Source organism: Gorilla gorilla, chromosome 10, assembly GCF_029281585.2.
Source record: "Gorilla gorilla gorilla isolate KB3781 chromosome 10, NHGRI_mGorGor1-v2.1_pri, whole genome shotgun sequence".
Classification (NCBI taxonomy): Eukaryota; Metazoa; Chordata; class Mammalia; order Primates; family Hominidae; genus Gorilla; species Gorilla gorilla.
The window spans coordinates 132,985,054-133,004,839 of NC_073234.2; the positions used below are offsets into that span (position 1 = coordinate 132,985,054).

The 19,786-nt window shown below is 45.3% G+C and overlaps 1 protein-coding gene across 3 annotated transcripts in view; it reads right to left on the reverse strand.

Moving 5' to 3' along the window:
* KSR2 (kinase suppressor of ras 2) overlaps nucleotides 1-19,786 on the reverse strand; it is a 517,020-nt gene that overhangs the window by 127,209 nt on the left and 370,025 nt on the right. For all 3 annotated transcript variants that reach the window (XM_055358128.2, XM_019039457.4, XM_055358127.1), the window contains exon 6: nucleotides 1,864-1,933. In XM_055358128.2, coding sequence (XP_055214103.1) covers nucleotides 1,864-1,933 — 70 coding nt within the window. The remainder of the gene's footprint in view (nucleotides 1-1,863; nucleotides 1,934-19,786) is intronic.

Sequence of the window (19,786 nt, forward strand, 5' to 3'; positions counted from 1 at the left end):
GGCAGGCTTCATAAGCAGTGGGTGACAGTTTTTTCTCCTTTCCAGACCTATCTTGTGCTTGGGATCAGCTCTGCCTCTTCCCCAGCTCTGGCTGAAGTGACTCTGATGGCAGCAGATGGGATTTTAATTTCTTTTCTTCACCAAGGCTGGGGTGAGTCCAGTTCTCTCTACCTCCTGGCATTAAGCCCAGGGAGAAACATAGGCAGAGACTGAAGAGTAGCAGGTCATCCCAAGTCTCAGCTCCTCTGGGAAGACATTCCTAAAATTAATAGGTTGTTTCCCTCCTCTGGGCATCAGCTTTTGAATCTTAGGGACTACCAGAGAGCCTGGGGGCTGGGCGATCTAGGGGGTGGGGCTGAGCCAGGGGCATGGCCAATCCAGGGGCCGAGCTGAGCCAGAGGAGTGGCTGACCCAGGGGTGTGGCCGAGCCAAGGGCGTGGCTGAGCCTGGGGCGTAGCCAATCCAAGAATGGGGATGAGCCAGGGGCAGGGCCAGTCCAGGGGGCACGGTTGATCAAGGGGCGTGGCCAATCCGGGGTGGAGCAGAGCCAGAGAGCAGTGAGGAGGAAAATACAAAAAAAGGCCCTTGTCTTTGATGCCTTTCTCTCTGCAGCTCAAGGCCTGACCATTGACGTGTCTATCACACACTTCTCACTGCTTCCTCCAACGTTTTCTCATTTAAGCCTTAACAACTATCCTGCCAACATACTTCTTTCAAAAACTGTTGATGAGATGTCATTCCATGAGTCCCCATTGTGAGAATGCTCATCTCCTCCATGCCCCCAGCTATGGTGATGCATCTGCCCCTGGTATCACCCCACCTTGTCACCCTGATCTCTCCATACTGTCATGGTCTGTTAACTATCTGACCCTCCCCTAGACCACGAGCTCCCCAAGGGAACAGGCCTTATGTCTTGGTCAGAGCTGCAACCGTGCCACAGAAACTCTGGAAATATAAGAGGAAAGAATCCATGAATAAGGGAACAGGTCCTCCAGTGAGTTCACAGAGGCCCTGGTGCTAGGAAAACTCAGCAGGGTGTCAAAAGAACACAAAGTACTGAGGCTAATTAGCTTTTCAACCTATCGCTTAATCTTCCAGGGCCTCAGTCTGCCTATCTGTCCAATGGCCATGAGCACATTTGCCCCGCTCACCCTGCTAAGATTGTGAGGAAACTGCAACTACCAAGACAAAATGGGGAAAGCTAATTCAGGGAGTTAAAGGACTTCTTATAAGGGATGCCTGGTATATGCAAACCCCCCTCCCTAAAAGGGCAGGTATAGCCCTGGAGAGGTTGTCCCATGCACCCAGCAGGGCTAGAGCTCTGGACTGAACTCCACCACACCAGAGAATGTGCACCTGCAGTCTTGTGTATTCTGGGTGAGAAGACCAAAAATTAGGACATAAAGCATTAATCTTCAGAATGATACTATTTATTAAGTGTTTGTTATGTGCCAGGCCCTGTGCTAAGCACTTTACATATATTATCTCGTTTAATCTGCACAGTCACCCCATAGGTAGGCAGAATTATCTAAAGAAAAAATTGAGCCTCAGAAAGGTTAAGTAACTTCCTCAAGGTTGCAAAGCTTTACTAGCTGGGATTGGAACACAGGTCAGTCTGACTCCAAAGCCCTGGCTTTTAACTGCTATGTGCTAATTTTATAAGGGTCAGATTAGTAAGAAGCAGATGTCTCAGTCCCCTGGTTGCCACTTTAAAGTTTAGCCTGGCAGAGGAGAAAGGGACATGGTGATGTAGGTGCTGGAGCTCAATAGCCTAGCCTTCTCTCACCCCAGGGCAGGGGCCAGAGCCCCCACCCCTCACAGAGCTGAGAAGTAGGCACCAGTGCACATAGGAATCCAGCCTACCTGTGCTTGATGGAGTTGCCGAGATCTCTGCGAGGGATCTGCGGGGACCAGCGTGGCACTGACAGTGTGTCTACAGAGAGAAGAGAACAGCCTGTTACACAGAGGGTCAGAGACTGGGGTGGGCTCTGGCAAGCCCTGGAAGGAAAAGGGGGGCTCATCACCCTCAGGAAGGATACCAGTCGCCATCACTTGCTAAACCAAAGCCAAGTGGAACACTGGTTTAGCTTGTCACCTCAACTGACGCAAGGGCCCCTGGGCAGGGCTGCCAGGGGATGCCTTAAATGAAGCCAGCTGTGGAATGAATAAAAGTGAGCATCATTTCCATTTACGGAGTGCTTGGTGTGTGCCAAGCATGTGCTAAGTGATTCGCATGCCTTAGCTTGCTACATTCTCAAAACAAACCCAAGAATAGGGGTTGCTAGCGTCCTAACCTTACAGAAGAAAAAACTGAGGCTTGGAGAGGGGAAGTCACTTGCTCTAGGTTATATACCCTAGAAGCTGCACAGCAGCTGTGATTTTGGGTTCGAGGAACCTGAAATGAACATGTGCCCTTGCATGAAAGTTAGAGTGCAGTGGATTCCCAGTGCCAGCCATGCAAGTGATGCTTTTCTCATTTCTGCCATGCCTCTGTACAATTGCCAAGTTATTTATTTAACATTTTAGGCTGATTCCAATTTTTTTTTTGTTTAAGTACACTTATTTTAAAAGCAAACCCTATGCAGAAAGCCGTATCAATTTCTGTATATTATAGATAATTATTTTAATAATGTCCAACCACGTACCACCTAAAGTTATGCTAGAGTAAGTAGGTGGATGGATGAGTGGATAGATGGGCAGGATGGATAGGATGGATGGATAGGCGGGTGGGTGAGTAGATGGATGGATGGATGGATAGGTGGGTTGGTAAGTGGATGGATGCATGGATAGATGGATAGACGGGTGGGTAGATGGAGAGGTGGGTGGGTGAGTGGATGAATGGATGGATAGGTGGGTGGGTAAGTGGGTGGATGGATGAATAGATGGATAGATGGGTGGGTGGATGGACAGATGGATGGGTGGGTGAGTGAGTGGATGGATGGATGGATGGATGGATGGATGGATGGATGGATGGACGTATGGGTGAATGGAAAGATGGGTAGGTGAGTGGATAGACAGGTGGGTGGGTGGATGCATGATGAACGGCAATGAGGAAGAAACAAAAAAAATGACTTCAGATGAGATGCCTGTCCCCATCTGGTCTCTTCTTTCATCCCTTAGGCTAAATCTCAGCGAACTGTACTATCACTCCATTACAGACTGAGTTCTGGTTCTCCTGAAGACCCTGTGCACCAGGTCCCACCTCCGCCCTACTCCCCTTTGCCCACACCATCCTCCTGGCAGAGCTTGCAGGCCCCAGAGAGCTGTGAAACAATGGCAGCAAGGAACTCGTCCTGCTTGTGGAATCTCCAGGGGACGGAGAGAAGAAGCAAGTGCCTGACCCTACACGCCCGTTCTTGTTTCTTAGGCCAGATGGATGGAGCCAGCTCCCTGTTTTTGGAGCTGCAAATGCATGCCTCATTTTTCACAGCAATTGTTGTGGAGTGGCACTCTCTTCGGGGAGCCGGGCATGTCAGAACCTATCACAGAGCATTTAACCCCCAACCTACTCGCTCCTCTATTCTGTCTAATGACACCGTCAGCAGCCGTCTGAAAGCTGTTTCCAGAAATCCCAATTCTGCCCTTGTAAAGCTGGGATCCTTTATGAGAGAGCTAATGATTTTCCAAGCCCCAAAGGGCAGAGAAAACCTAAGAGGGAGACAGCATGATTTATCAATCAGAATTATAGCCTGTGGGATTCCTTTAGTTTAACTAAAAACTAAATGTCATCAACCTCAAGCACATTTTACTACTTGTTTCCATTTCTGAGGGAAATAGAAAAGACAAGAGAAAAAAAAATTTTTAAGAGAGCATTCTTTCCATTCCTATCTCTTTTGGGGACTGAAGTCAGATGTGGGAGGAGGGATTCCACCCATTAACTCCTTAAGGTGCTTTCTCCAGTGCGAGGGGTGGGTGGGAATGGGAGGATGGCGCTGGAGAGGAAGGGTTAGCGTCCTCACAAGGAAATCTACAAAACTAGGAGTGCTAAATGGGTTTCATTTCAGGGGCCACTAGTAGTGGCTGCCCAAAGAAGTGTGTTAAAATGGATTCTGAGGCTCAACAGGAAAGGGCACTGAAACTGATTAGCAATGTCTGCCACGGGTGAAGAATAAGATTGTACCAACAGGTCCACATACATTTTCCACCTCTGCAAGAGCAGGAACCACATCTCATCTTTCCATCACCACCTCAAAGCATAGTGCCTGAAGCAAAGTACTTAATACATGTTTGCTGAATCCAAGATTATTATAATAGAAACACCAAGTTTATTGATTACTCAATAGGTGCTAGGCATTATGCTATGCATTTTATACCTGGAAGCTATTCCTCTGTGTGGTCAGGCTATCATTATTCCCGTTGTGCAAAGGAAAACAAAAGGAGCTCAGAGAAGTTTAGTGACTTGCTAAAGGCTACACAGCCAGGCACCTGCAGATTCTCAATGAATAACTCTGCAATTGTTTGAAAGTCTTCCAGGAGCCCCCACACCCCCGTTCTCAACCAGAGGAGTGCTCTTCCCCTCTAGGGGATATCTGGCAATGTCTGGGGACATTTTTGGTTGTCACACTGTGTGTGTGTGTGTGTGTGTGTGTGTGTGTGTGTGTGTGTGTGTGTGTTACCAGCATCTGGTGAGGAGAGAGCAGGGATACTGTTTAACATCTTATAATGCAGACTCCCATAATAAAGAATTAAACATCCCAAAATGTCAATAGCACCAAGGTAGAGAATTCCTGATCTAGATGCTTCTCTGCTTGTCTAGCCAACTCCCTCCCTTATTATCACCACCCCTCCACCAAAAATCCCCCAGATGGTGCTTCTGAGGCTCAACTCAGCAGAGAACAAATCCTCTTTTATTATAAGCACATCTCACTATTAGGTTCATAGCCTAGTTATTCAGTTATTCTCAATTACAGCTCCTTTCAAAAAATAGATGTAATTAAGTTTAGTAGTTTGGTCTCATTTCCCAATATCTGGTTGAAGGGGTGAATTCTGTCAATTACATTAAGTGGCTGCAGCATCATCAGTCTCAAGCAATAATAACCTCCACACAGCTTCCTACGTGGGCAAGAAGATTTGAACTTTGAGATCCTCTCTTTGCTTTCTTCGTTTGGATTTTATTAAACTTGCCAATGCAAGCCTTAAAGCAATGGAAAACTGTTGAAAGGGAAGGGGAAAAAATATATGAAAATCCAGGCCTTATCATAACAGAGAAGGCAAACAACATTTACAGCAATTAAACCGATACAGAAACTTCTGCTTAACAATCAAAGCACCTATTAAGATGTCTCCATAGCTGAACAAAAGCTTCTTTTCTACTCTAATTTTCTGATAACAAGTCATGCAGACACAAAGGCAGAAGTTTGTGCATCCCTGGTGCCTATGGTCTCAGGAGTAGAATAATAGACATTTCTCCATAGATATTTTCATTTCTAGTGCATAGAAAGAGAAAGAGGTGGAAGGAGGGAGGATTCTTCTCCCCTTGCACAGGTCTAGCTGTTGATGTCTTCTGAGAAATGCATCTGCCCAGAAGGGGCTTTGCACAGAAGAGGGAAAAGCCAGGAACCCTGGTCTTTGGAATCACCTTAGCAGTCAGAGGGACAAACAGAAGGCCCAACAGAAGGAACCAACATTAACAAAGCATCCACACCACACACAGCTTCTTGATGAAAAATCAGGCTCTGACCTGGTGAATTTGAAAGCTCCCTGACGGATGAGCTAGGCACGGGAAAAATACGTGAGGATATACACAGAGACACAGGTAAAAATGGGTGACGATAAAGGAAAGGAAGAGGAGGAGAAGAAAGAAGAAAATAAGAAATAAGAAAAATATGGCTGGGTGCGGTGACTCACACCTGTAATCACAATACTTTGGGAGGCCAAGGCAGGTGGATCACCTGAGGTCAGGAGTTCGCGACCAGCTTGGCCAACATGGTGAAGCCCTGTCTCTACTAAAAATACAAAAAATTATTTTTGTATATGGCGGGCACCTGTAATCCCAGCTACTCGGGATGCTGAGGCAGGAGAATCACTTGAACCTGGGAGGTGGAGGTTGCAGTGAGCCAAGGTCGCGCCATTGCACTCCAGCCTGGGCAACAAGAGCCAAACTCCGAAAAAAAAAAAAGAAGAAACAAAGAAAAGAAAAAAGAAAGAAAGAAAGAAGAAAAATATAGTAGATTTGCTGTCTGTTGTGCTACCGTGTGCCAAGCACTACTGTCAAACAGACCCTTGACATATATTATCCCATTAATACAAACACTACAGAGTATACACACACATAGCGCATCAGCCATGATCATTAGTGCCATTTCAACAAGGAAATTAAAAAGTTATCCCGACTGCCCAAGGTAAATGCAAGTAAATGCCAGAACAGGGATTTTTAATTGAGCTGTGGCTCAATTAATGGAAGTGAATTTCATCTCCCTTTCACAGATGGAAATATTGAGGCTTAGAAGCAATATGCAATTGTCTAGAGCTGATAAGTGACTGAGTTGGGATTTAAACTGCAGACAGAAACAAACTGGATGCTTTTAGTCCAGAGTTCCCTCCAACACCCTGCTCAACCCATCCTATACTGCCAAGGCCTCCTACCTACCTCTGTCTGGGAAGGACCAAGGAGGCCTGGGAAGTGATGTAATAGCATAATGCTCCTCTCCCACCCAAAAGATGCCCACGTCCTGATCCCTGGAAGCTGGGAGTATGTCATCTTATCCGGCAAAAAGAGATGCTGAAGACGTGATCAAGTTAAGGATCTTGAGATGGAGAAGTTACCCTGGATTACGCGGGTGGAACTAATGTCACCATAGGGCCCTTATAAGATGGAGGGAGGAGGGTGAGAGTCAGAGGTCAGAGAAGTGGACGTGACAATGAAAGCCGAGGTCAGAGGGATGCAACTGCTGGTTTTGAAGGAGGAGAGGGGACAGCAGCCAAGGCACATAGCTAGAAAAGGCGAGAATGGATTCTCCCCTAGAGCTTCCAGAAGGAACCAGCTCTGCCGACACCCTGATCTTAATCCCATTGGCATCCATTTCGGACTGCTGACCTCCAGAACTGTAAGATAATAAATCTGTGTTGTTTTCAGCCGCTGAGTTGGTGGCCGTTTGTCACAGCAGCCATGGGAAACTGACACAGCACCTATCTTGTTCCAGGCATGGTTTCAAGGGGATACGGTGAACAAGATAACCATGTTTCCCGAGTTTAGAGTCGACAGGGGGAAATCAGAAAGTAAATGAGCCAAGAAATAAGAGTCCATGAGGAAAATGAAACCGTACCAACGTTGGGGTTGTTTTAAGGCAATGGGAGCCCCGATGTGCGTTAGAATGGAAGCAGCAGGACGCTGTGCTGGGCAGTATGCATTTAAGAGCTCCCTCTGGCGGTCCAGGGGAAAATAGCCTGCCAGGCTGTAACTGGAAAAAACAGGGAGGGCCTCCCCGCCTCCCTATCCCTGCATCAATGCTCCATCACCCCAACCCCTACCCAGGTCCAATGCTACAGCTCTAACCCTGACAAGACCATTCCTTCCCAAGGTCATTCTCCCAGCCCAGGCCTTTCCCACCGGAGCTATCATGATCCCACCCACAGCCCCTCATAAAAAATCCACATCCCATCACTCCTCAATGTCCCTGGGAAAAGCAAAGGGGGTGTACTCATTGGCCCCACAGCCTGTATTATTTTTCAGAAGCCAAGAGAGTATTTTTACTTCCTTGGCCATAAAGAAGGGTTTTGTCCCAAACCTACCAACTCGTAGCACTGGAATATCTGCTGTGGCATAGACTGATCTTAGAGGACAGTTCCTGAAGAAATTTTCATGGGATTTGCATTCCCAAACCCAAGCAGGGGAGGATAAAAAGGTAGCCATAGGAAGAAGGCAAAGCCAGTTTTAAAAAATTATTCTTTGCGATGTATCTGCTATGGGGACAAATGATACTAGGCTGGGAGCTTTTGGGGTTTGGGCCTGGGTCTCATCTGTCACTGTATCCCCAAGTGTCGAGCTCAGGATCTGCTCAAAGAATATTAAATGTGTGTTTAATGGACAAATGAATGAAGGAACAAATGAATGGACCGATAGTCAAGTCCTGGCTGAACCTGGTGTTTTTCTGATTAATGAGAAACTTACATGGCCCTGGGAGATCGTAGAGATAACTTTATCACACTCAGAGCAAATCTGAACTTATTTATCCCCAAAATACTCTGTGTGGTAGGGAAGAAAGTACACATTATAACTGTTTCACAGATGGCAAATTGAGGTAGATGTGGGATGTGACCTGCTGTGTGTCTTTGGGCAAGTGACAACCCCATGAGCTTCAGTGTTCTCAGGCAAAAACTGTGAGTAAATATCAGTGCCCACTGTACCTCATTGTGTTGTTTGAAGACTAAGTGGGATAATGCACACAGAGTATTCTGAGCATGAGAGCAATGCTCAGACATATTTATCGTATGTATCTTGCAGCTATGTCTTCATTTAATCCACACAATCTATGAGTTTGTATCCATAGTTTACAGATAAGGAAAGTAAGGATAACTAAATTGTTCAAAGTCATATAGCTAAAGTTCACCAAATATCATGAACTCTAGAGTTGAACCCAGTTTCCTATACAAGTAAAGCCTTCTATCCAGCTCCATACCATGTCCCCTTCTGAGATAAATGTAAAAATTATCTTAAAAGCCATGCCAGTCTAGAGTTGAAAAGGACCACAAGAAATAGTTTATTGCAGTCTTTGAATCGCTAAACCCTGTTGGATAAATAAGGAGCTACTCTGCCCTAAATGTTTCCATGGAGATAAAGACCTCTGAGCACATAACATTATTAAAAATAATAGCTAACTTTTATTAAGCACCTATTACCCAGTGGGACCTAGATTATGTGATTTAGATGTATTATTTCACTTAGTCTCCATAATTCCCTTTTAGGTGCTAAAGCTCAGGTTTGAACCCAAGAGCTCATCCTCAGAAATACCACAGAGGAACTGGAAGTTCCAAACTGCCCTTAAGCTTCCAGCCCAGGGACATGACAGACTGAGTGAGAACTCAGCAGAGGTGCTGCATTCAAATCAACTAGCAAATTCATTGAGCCTAAAGGTAACTGAAACTAATAAAACTTAGATCATTAAACTTTTCTTTGGAGTCACAGGCCAGTCACCAGCTAAAATCCCACTGATTTATCCAAGGCGCCAACCAATCCTAGACTAGAGCTGCTCATGATATCATTCACATAGCAGAGGATAACTCTATTTGCTTTAATATCCAACTCAAATATATCAGATCTGAAAGTATTTTAATTATGTGCAGTTTCTAAAGGTTACAGCTCCATGATGCTTCAGGGCCAAGCACTTCTTCATGGAGTTGGACATAATTTTCTCCCTGAAACAATGATAACTCACCTCCCAAGATCCAAACATCATCATCTGGGGCCCTTGAAGGCTATGGAGGCTTCCCTGGAATCCCTTGAAACTGGTGAGTGCATAGACCAGGGTGGGCTTTGGTTTCACGTCATCGGGGAAGAAATAAGGCAGAGGGGACTGACAGTGATAAGAGATGCTAGGGGTGAGCAAGGATTCTTGATGGAAGAGATCATATACAGGGATTTCAGAGAAGTTTCCTGGGGCTCCCATGACATTGAGACAAAACAATGGGCAATGGCTAAGCTATTGAGACTATGGCCTCAGTTCCTGTCCATTGCAGGAATGCAAGTATTAGGGTCAACGCAATTCATGCATGTGTGGAGTTTAAGTTAGAGACAAGACCTTGAGTGTGGACCTCCTCTGGAGACAGAGTAGCATACTTTATTTCTGAACAGGAAGGGCCTCAAGGGCAATCAACTTGCCCAGTGGAGTGTGGGAGAGAGAGCATGGGGCTTTGACGTGAGCACACCTGTGACAAACACCAGCTCTGCCACTTACGAGCTATGGGATCTTGGTACTCTTACTTTTCTGAGGCTCGGTTTCTCCTACAAAAAAAGAGGTCATTGTATCTCCCTCATAAGATTGGTAGGAGGATTAAGTGGGGTGATATAATTGGAACAGTGCTCTGCCAAGTGCCTGATGTAGTATTGTTATTATTGTTTTTGTCATTGTCATCATCACTCTGCCTTTTGAATTTAACACATCAGTTAGAATATGACAAAGCTCTGTATGGACTATGACTTAGTGCCAGAGTTGGCAAACTTGACCCTCAGGCCAAATTCAACTCATTGTCTAATTTTATAAAGTTTCATTGGCACACAGCCACACCCACTCATTGACACACTGTCTATGACAACAGGAGTAGTTGTAACAGAGACAGTATGGTCCACCAAACAAAAAATAATTATTACCTGGCCCTTTAAAGAAAAAGTGTGCCAAGTCCTGATTTAGAGCTGTGAAACTCATTTTCTTGGCTAATCAGCAGAAAGATTTTTTCCATGGAGCCAGAAGACCAGGATTCAAGATCCCCTTCTGCCACTTACGTGGTAGGAATCCTTAGACAAATGGTCTGTAGTCTCCAAGCCAAAATACATATAACCACTTGGTGTCACCCCACTGCCCACTTAATCCTAGCACCCTGTGACATGCATTGTTTTGATCCCCGTTTTGCAGAAGAGAAGAGCCAGAAAAGGAGGACATGCAAGCAGCCCAGTCAAGATGATCACCCAAGACTGTGTTCTTTCAACCCCTCACTGTCTCTTCGTAGAATAGTCCATGAGGGGGCAATGTCTCTACATGCAACTTCTGAAATCTGGGTCAACTCATGGGGGCAGAGGAAAAGAAAAATTAACTCTTTCCTCTCCCTGCTTCTGTCTGGATTAAAGAATTTGATTTTCTAGTTGTCACTCTATCAAAGCAGAGAGAAGACCTGGAGGAGTCTTCCTCCAGGGGAAGGAACATGCTGATCCCAGGCAGAAGAGGAAGAAATGCCCCTGCATCTGATAAAGCAGCATGACATAGCTGAGACCTGGGGGAGTCTTCTCTCTAAGTTACAATTGGAGGCAGTGGTGGTGGTGACGGATGAGATAGAGATAGGAGATGCCCTGCTAGGAGTGTCTCCAGGTAGCAGCTGATATTGGTAGGACCAGTGAGTGGTGAGGGCACTGCACCAATGGCAGCAAAGCAGATGAAGGGCTGGTATGTGGCGGCTAGAGGTAGGACATTGGAGAGGATGTGAGGGACGACATCACAGGAAAGTTGTCACCACCACTCTCCTCCATCACCCATTCCACCTGGTCCCACCCCTGCTTAAAAAAAAAAAATGATGCAGTGGCTCACGTCCATAATCCCAGCACTTTGGGAGGCAGAGTTGAGCGGATCACTTGAGGTCAGGGGTTCAAGACCAGCCTCGCCAACATGGCAAAACTCCATCTCTACTAAAAAAAGAATACAAAAGTTAGCAGGGTGTGGTGGCTCATGCCTGTAATCCCAGCTACTTGGGAGGCTGAGGCATGAGAATCACTGGAACTCAGGAGGTGGAGGTTGCAGTGAGCTGAGATTGTGCCACTGGACTCCAGCCTGGGCAACAGAGTGAGATTCTGTCTCGAAAAAAAAAAAAAAAAAAAAAGGTTATACTAAACTAGAAAAACCTTCAGGATCTAGTGAAGATATATGAATGTATTTATTCTAATATTCACATACTCACCCTCAAAATCGCTTTCCCCCCAACTTTTTTTTTTTTTTTAGATGGAGTCTCACTCTTTCACCCAGGCTGGAGTGCAATGGAGCAATCTCCACTCACTGCAACCTCTGCCTCCCAGGTTCTAGTGATTCTTCTGCCTCAGCCTCCTTAGTAGCTGGGATTACAGGTACCCACAACCACGACTGGCTAATTTTTGTATTTTTAGTAGAGATGGGGTTTCACCATGTTGGCCAGGCTGGTCTCTAACTGCTGACCTCAGGTGATCCTCCCACCTCAGCCTCCCAAAGTGCTGGGATCACAGGCAGGAGCGACCGTGCCTGGCCCACTTTCCCGTTTTTGAAAAGACCACCACCACCTGGTGTCTGAGTCCTGGCAGGTAACCATGAAGCTAGGATCCCCTTAATTTGCTCTAAATCAAATGTGTGGACAGTGATAACATCCCTCCCTCTCCCAGTGAGAAATGCGAATCCTAGAGTCATCACCTGTGATTTATTTCAGCCTTTCTCAGATGGCCTCAATTAAGTTTCATTGCCGGTAAAGAAAGAAAAGATGGCTGAGGCATTTAATTACAGTTTCATAATGTGCTCACTGCTGAATTTATTAAAGTGCATCAGGGATTTTTAACCTTGTAACCAAACAATGGGAGACCTCGGTGCCACAGGAGTAATTATCTTCCTTGTGGGGATGATGGATGGAGAATCTAAGATGGTAACACTAGGTCGGGTAGGGCAAGGGGTGTGGGGACACTGGTGGCCAATCAGAGGGTGGGGCACAAGACACCATCCCATGGATCAGAGAGGGGAGTGCCATTAATTATCAATCTTCATTTGAATCTAAAGATGAGACATGTTTGAAAACTTATCTTTCTTCCCTCTCCTGGCCCCACCCCCAAACCTTCCCTTCGAATTTCCCCTTGATATAATTTTACCGCTATGATCTGGAAAGAGGAGGGGAACATGGTCTGGAAAGAGGAGAGCAGCCCTGAGCATGTGCAGAGGCAGCTTGGAGACCTGGAGAAGCATGGGGCCTGGCTAGCGGTGCAGAGCCATCTCAACCCACATAGATACAGGACTGTCTCCTTGACCCAAAGGAAAATGCTAATTCAAAGCTGGCTTCCCCTGCCTGGCTCGGACTTAAACGAGGACAAAACAAGAGCTGACAGAGGCCCCACACTGCCATCACCACAAATGTCCCTGTGAAGGGAGAAAAACAGCCAGCCCTGTGCTCCATCAATTTCCATTGTAAATGGCCTCATGTTGAAATAAACCAACAGAAACAGCAGTAGCTTGACAGGTGCAGGGCAGGGGGAGATGGGAGACATGCAGACCACAGCCTGGAATCTGCAAGTTGGGCTTGACATTTGGACCCAGAAACTGGTGAAGACTTGTTTGTGGATTGCATGTTCCCAAGTCCAGGCAACTGGGGGGATGCAAACCCCCTCTTTTGCCTGAGTTGGAATGTGCAAAATGGAATTAATTTACAGATGCGGGCCTGAGTCAGAATTCTAGCTCTGTGCTTGTGTGTTCTGTCACCTGACTCTTTCCCTCTGTGCATCTCCTCCTCTGTAAAATGGGGGCAATGAAATCCATCTTGCAGGGTTTACCTGAGGATCAGACACTGGGAAATGAACCAGGTACCTGGCAATAGTAGGTGTGCATTAAGAGGCGGATGGCCCCTAGAGCAATTCAGCTGCTTGTTTTTAGCTTTTCTTAGCTGTCTCTCTTCCTGGCTGGAGAAGACAAAATATGGGAAGAGGCTCCTTTGGGAAAGAAGCCATGACTGTAGAGAGAAGCTGCAGTGAGTTATGCAGAGGACAGAACTGTCTAGGTCCTTCTGACCATTTATTCCCCTTCTATCTTCCTGTTCTCAGAGCGTGTCCACAGCACTTGCCTGCCTGGGTGTGATGGATGGGTCTTAAGTTCCTCACACACTACATCATCAATTACTTACATATTTATCGCCTTGAACTGAGTTTATGGATCTTAAATCAGAGCCATCGGAGTTGTCTGAGCTGAAATTCTCCCCTGATGGAAATATGATGTTTCTCATTATGTAGCCACTCTCTAGTTAATGTTCAGTGGAAGTTAATTGTCCACAGAACAAAGGGCTGCTGAGAAGTTCCCCCTACAGAACCATTCTGTGGAATTTACTGCCTGGATGGACTGCTCGGGGACAGACCATACAAGCTTGCTGCCAAAGACCCCAGCCAGGTTTTCAAAAACCCAAGACACCAGGCATCGTGGGGCTCTGGACTTCAGGCAATAGACTGCCTCTCTCTCTCAGTTTCCTGAGACTTAAAGTGCCATCCGAAGAGATGCCACACTGTCTGTAGTTTGCAGACATGGTGGGGACAGCCTCGTGATAAATAATATATAAGTTGAAGACTGGGTGTCCATATTCCAAAGCCAATCTTTCTGAAGCATCCCAAGTGAGGCCAGGAAGCCTGCTGAGGCGACAGGGTTGTGACAGGTGCTGATTGCATGCCTGAAAGTGAGACCTCTGGGGCAGGATACCTCTGCTGCAACAGGGCCATGGTTTATCAGTGAGAGGTGTTATCAGTAGAGGGAGGATACAGAGAGTCCCCATACCCCCAAGAACTTGGAGATACGGAAGGAATTCCCCCGCAACAAGAGTTAAACCAGCCCAACCCCAACACATAAACAAAGTTAACCTAGAGCAACAGTTCTCAATCGTGAGCCCTGTTGATCCCTAGGGGACATTTGGCAATGTGTGCAGACATTTTTGGTTGTCACAACTTGATGGGGAGGAGTGGTACTGGTATCTACTGGGTAGAGACCAGGGATGCTACAAACAAATGGAACAGCTTCCTCCAACAAAACACTGTCCAGCTCCAAATGTCAACAGTGCCTAACTGGAAATCCCTGCCCAGAAAGACAGGAAAGGACCTAGATCTCCACCGCCTGATACAATCCATTAAATGCATGGACAGATCTAAAAACAGGCTCAGTCACCATGAAAGGAGAGGCAGAGCTTGACCCTCCCAGCCCATCCAGGGGACAGAGCTCTATGGCTCTGGACACACGCACAAGCTCAGAGCTCACTCCTCTTTCTTCAAAACACTTACCTAGACATCACTTTGTAGTCCAACACAGTGACAGGGCCTTTTCACTATTGGGTCTCCTACAAAGGAGTTTATTTATTTATTTACTTATTTATTTTACATATTCTCCTGGGTATAAACAAATTTATACTAATTAATTCACACCAGTGCCACAAAGCCCTAAACATTGCTAGATCAAATTCTAATGTGACCATTTAAAAGCAGACAGTGCTTCACTGGGTTAATACATCATAATTAACTGACAGACAATACTTTGAAGGCCACCTCATTAAAATCTCTTAGTAGGCCTGTCCCTCTTATCAGTTACTTTTGAAGAAAGTAGCAGCAGCCTGATTTTCCACTGGGAAACTACCGTTCCAATGTCCCACAGCAGGCTGAGTCCCTTCCAGTCTCAGAAGAGGGTGTTTGACCAAGGCTTGGTAAGGCCACAGCATTCTGACCATGGTGATTGCTTCAGGCAAAGACATAGGAATGAAGGGCTGACACATCAGTTGAGCCCCTGGAACTTCTCCAGTTACCCTTCCTTTCCTTCCCTCCCTCCCTTCCTTTTTCCCTTCCCTCCCCTTCCCTCCCCTCCCCTCTGTTCTCATGCTGCCAATAAAGACATATCTGAGACTGGGTAATTTACACAGAAAAAGAGGTTTGATGGAATCACAGTTCCACATGGCTGGGGAGGCCTCACAATCATGGCAGAAGGCGAAAGGCACGTCTTACATGGCAGCAGGCAAGACAGAATGTGTGTAGGGGAACTCCTCTTTATAAAACCATCGGATCTCATGATTCTTATTCACTATCAAGAGAACAGCAAGGGAATGATCTGCCCCCATGATTCAATCACCTCTCCCCGGGTCCCTCCCATGACACATGGGAATTATGGAAGCTACAATTCAAGATGAGATTTGGGTGGGGACACAGCCAAACCATATCACCAGGCATCTCACTCTGACAACCAATGGGTAGTGTCTGCACTTCCCACCTGCCATAACGCACCAACGAACACCTACTCAGACATCACCTTGTAGCGAAATACAGCGTCAGGGCCTTTTCACTATTGGGTCTCCTACAAACGAGTCATTTATTTATTTATTTGCATATTTATTTTACACATTCTCCTGGGTATAAACAAATTTACATTAATTAATTAACGTCAGCGCAACAGAACCCAAAACATTGGTAGATCAAATTCTAATGTGGCAATTTAAAAATAGACAATGCCCCACTGGGTTTATGAATCATGATTAACTAAGAAACAATACTTTAAAGACCACATCATTAAAATCTCCTAGTAGGCATGTCCCTCTAATCAGTTACTGCTAAAATAAGGGTCATAACAGGAGGAAGAGCAAGCACCATGCTCACTATTGCTTTGATAAAGCACTGCATTACTGGACTGCTTTGACAAAGCACTGTGGTTCGCAGATAAACACTTCATATCTTCCCTTCAAGTTACTGAATCTTTCTTTTTCTGGAATGGTGATTTTAGCCTCTTCCATACACCGTTTTTGGGCTTAGATTTTTTTCTGCATGGCCAGTACTGCCTTCTTTTTCTTTCCTACATATCTCCCGTGCAAGGGTATGGAAAATATCAATGTAGTAGTGGTGTGCAGCAGATGTCTCAAACAAGAGACAGCTGAATTCTTGGGCCAAAGCCAATCCTTCTTCCTTGGTGACCTGAGGAGTTTATCTATAGAGTGGCTAATGACTTTAGTCACTGTGGTAGACTGAATAATGCCCCAGCCCCGCCAAAGATTGCAGGTGCTAATCGCTGGAATCAGTGACTGTTATTAGGTTTGTGTGAAAGTAATGGCAAAAATCGCAATTACTTTCACACCAACATAATACTTTATATGGCAAAAGGGACTTTGAAGATGTGATTAAATAAAAGATCTTGTGATGGGGAATCCTCCTGGATTATCCAGGTGAGCCTGAGATATAATTATAAGGGTCCTTATGAAAGAGAGGCAAGAGGATCAAAGGAAGAAGAGGGAGAAAATGTGAGGCAAAACCGTGAGCCAAGGAAGAAGCGCTTCCCTTACTGGAAGATGGGAAAGATGTAGAGGCTCATTCTTCCGGAGAGCCTCTACATGGAAGCAGCCCTGCCAATGGCCTGATTTCAGCCCCACAAGACTTGTTTTGGAATTACGACCTCCGGAATGATTAAAAAAATATGTTTGTGTTGTTTTCAACCACTGATTTTATGATAATTTGTGGCAGCAGCAACAGGAAACCAATGTAGCCATGTATTAAATATTCACCAGTTACTTTTGCATCAACCTAGTATTACTTTTGCACCAACCTAATACTTCCCAACTCTTTCAAATAACATGCATAAATGGACATTTATTTATCAAGCTCCTATTCCATGCCTGGTGTTCTATGTCCAGGATCCTCATAGCAACCTGAGGGTTCAGGACTACCTCCTATTTCACAGGAGAGAAAACCGCAGATCAGAGAAGTTCAGTAACTTTCTCAACACAAGGAGGAGTGGGGAATTTCTCTTTTTTTATTTCAATATATTTTGGGGGCAGGTGGTTTTTGGTTACATGGATAAGTTCTTTAATGGTGATTTCTAGATTTTGGTGCACCCATCACCCAAGCAGTGGACATTGCACCCCATGTGTAGTCTTTTATCCCTCAGCCCCCTCCCATTCCCTCTGGGTCCCCAACATCCATTATATCATTCTTATGCCTTTGCATCCCCATAGCTTAGATCCCACTTATAAGTGAGAAGATACAATAGCTGGTTTTCCATTCCTGAGTTACTTCACTCAGAATAATGGTCTCCAACTCCATCCAGGTTGCTGCAAATACCATTATTTCATTTCTTTTTATGGCTGAGTAGTATTCCATGGTGTATATACGTATACCACATTTTCTTTATCCACTTGTTGATTGATGGGCATTTGGCTTGGTTTTATATTTTTGCAATTGCAAATTGTGCTGCTATAAACACGCATGTGTAAGTGTCTTTTTCATATAATGACTTCTCTAGTGGGATTGCTGGATCAAACGGTGGTTCTACTTTTAGTTCTTTAAGGAATCTCCTTACTGTTTTCCATAGTGGTTGTACTAGTTTACATTCCCACTGGCAGTATAAAAGTGTTCCGTTTTCACCACATCCATGCCAACATCTATTATTTTTTAATTTTTTTGTTATGGCCATTCTTGCAGGAGTAAGGTGGTATTGCATTGTGGTTTTGATTTGCATTTCCCTGATAATTAGTGATGTTGAGCATTTTTTCATATGTATATCTTATTTTGATATATATATTCCTGTATATATATTCATGTATATAAAGTATATTCATGTCCTTTGCAGAGGAGTAAGGAATTTCTTGCTACTTTCTTTTCAGGAATTTCCCACAGGAAAAAAAAAAGTCTGTTTATCCTGTATGTGACCTAGCAGCCTGAAGTGATGGGTCTGCCCTGGTAATATCTGTGAATAAGATTCAATATTCCATGAAAATCAAAACAAATAAAGTCCTCCCCGACCTTTCCTGGAAATAAACAATTTAATCTACTAAGTCCACAAGGGAAGGCGCCACCAGAAAAAAACAAAGGCATGCTCTCACCTGTAACAGTCATTTACCAGTGTTTTAATTTACCTAGAAAATGATTTGGCCTCTCAGACTGATAAGAGGCACTGATGTTGAGTGTTAGCTATTTGTATAATGGCAAAAACTGCAATAACTTGTGTGCCAACTTAATAATTTGACACAACTTCAAATGGGATGCAAACACGATAGGGATTGAGAAGCTGGACTCCAAAGTCAGTTGCATCTCAGCCATTTAATGAGACCCCCACCTGCAACTGCCCCTCTTGGCCCTTAATAGCACTAATGACTCCAGGTCACTGGTTCCCAAACTTCACGCATCAGATTCCTGGGGGAAGGATACGTTGTTAAAACGTCAATTGCTGGATTCCTCCCGCAGAGTCGCTGATTCAGTGAGACAAAGAATCTGCATTTCTAACAAGTTCTAGAAGACGAATGATACTAATGGCACTCCTCTTGGGACTGAACTTGGAGATCCACTGACCTAAATCAAGAATTTCCCAACCTCAGCACTGTTGACATTTGGGGCTACTCCATTCTCTCTGGTGGGGGCTGTCCTGTGCATTGTAAGACAGTCAGCAGCATCCCTGGCCTCTTACCTACTAGATGCCAGAAGCACTGTCCTCCCTAAGCTGTGACCAAGAAAAATATCTCTAAACATTTCCAAATGTCCCTGGGGGTGGAGAGGCAACATTTCCCCAGACTGAAAACCACTGCCCTAGATCAAACATGTCAAGAATGCACAAGAAGGAGGGAGATCATTGAAGAAGACTCCAATATCTTAAAGCTCTTAACTGTACTGCCAACTATTTATTAAGCAGGTGGGTTGAACGGTGATCATAGTGGGGGAGACAATGGAAGGAGACGGGGAACAAGGAAATATCACAAAAGATCCCACCTAATATTGTTCAGACCTGGAGCAAGCCTGGGTACTACAATGCTTAAGCCTGTCACTCCTGTAGCCCTCCCAGGTCGGTCAAGCTGCCACAGGTTCTACCAGACAAATGGCTCATTGTCTTCTTTGAGTGACCTGCAAGTTCTGAGAGCAGCCACCACTCCCAGCTGTAGTGACTCAGCCTTGTACCTACAGACAAAATGGCCAATCCTGGCTAATCATTGAGAAATGGGTCTGAGCCCAAAAAGGAACTCAGGGCCAGTGCTCAAAGACGGTCTGATTGCAACCCTCCAGGAGGAAAACAAATTCACAAAGCAGTCCCAGGTTGCCAGTTCTCAAAGTCAGCAAACCAAATCCTAACGTGCAATCTTCCCAGGTTTTTCAAAAGCCATGGGATTGATAGTCAGTGGGGAAAGGAAGAGCTGTCGAATCCAGGCCTGATGGATGGGTGCAGAGGCAATCAGACGTGTTTTCAGAGCCACTGTGCTCTGACACCTGCCCCCATTTTCCACAGAGTTTGGCTCTGAATGCGTCCCTGGACCACGCCCTCCGTCTCCTTTACCTGGCGTTCCTATTCTTGTAGAAAGGAACACAGCCTAATGATGGATTTGTTCAATGTGATCATTCTCGCTTATGTACAAAACAAAGGCAGGATTG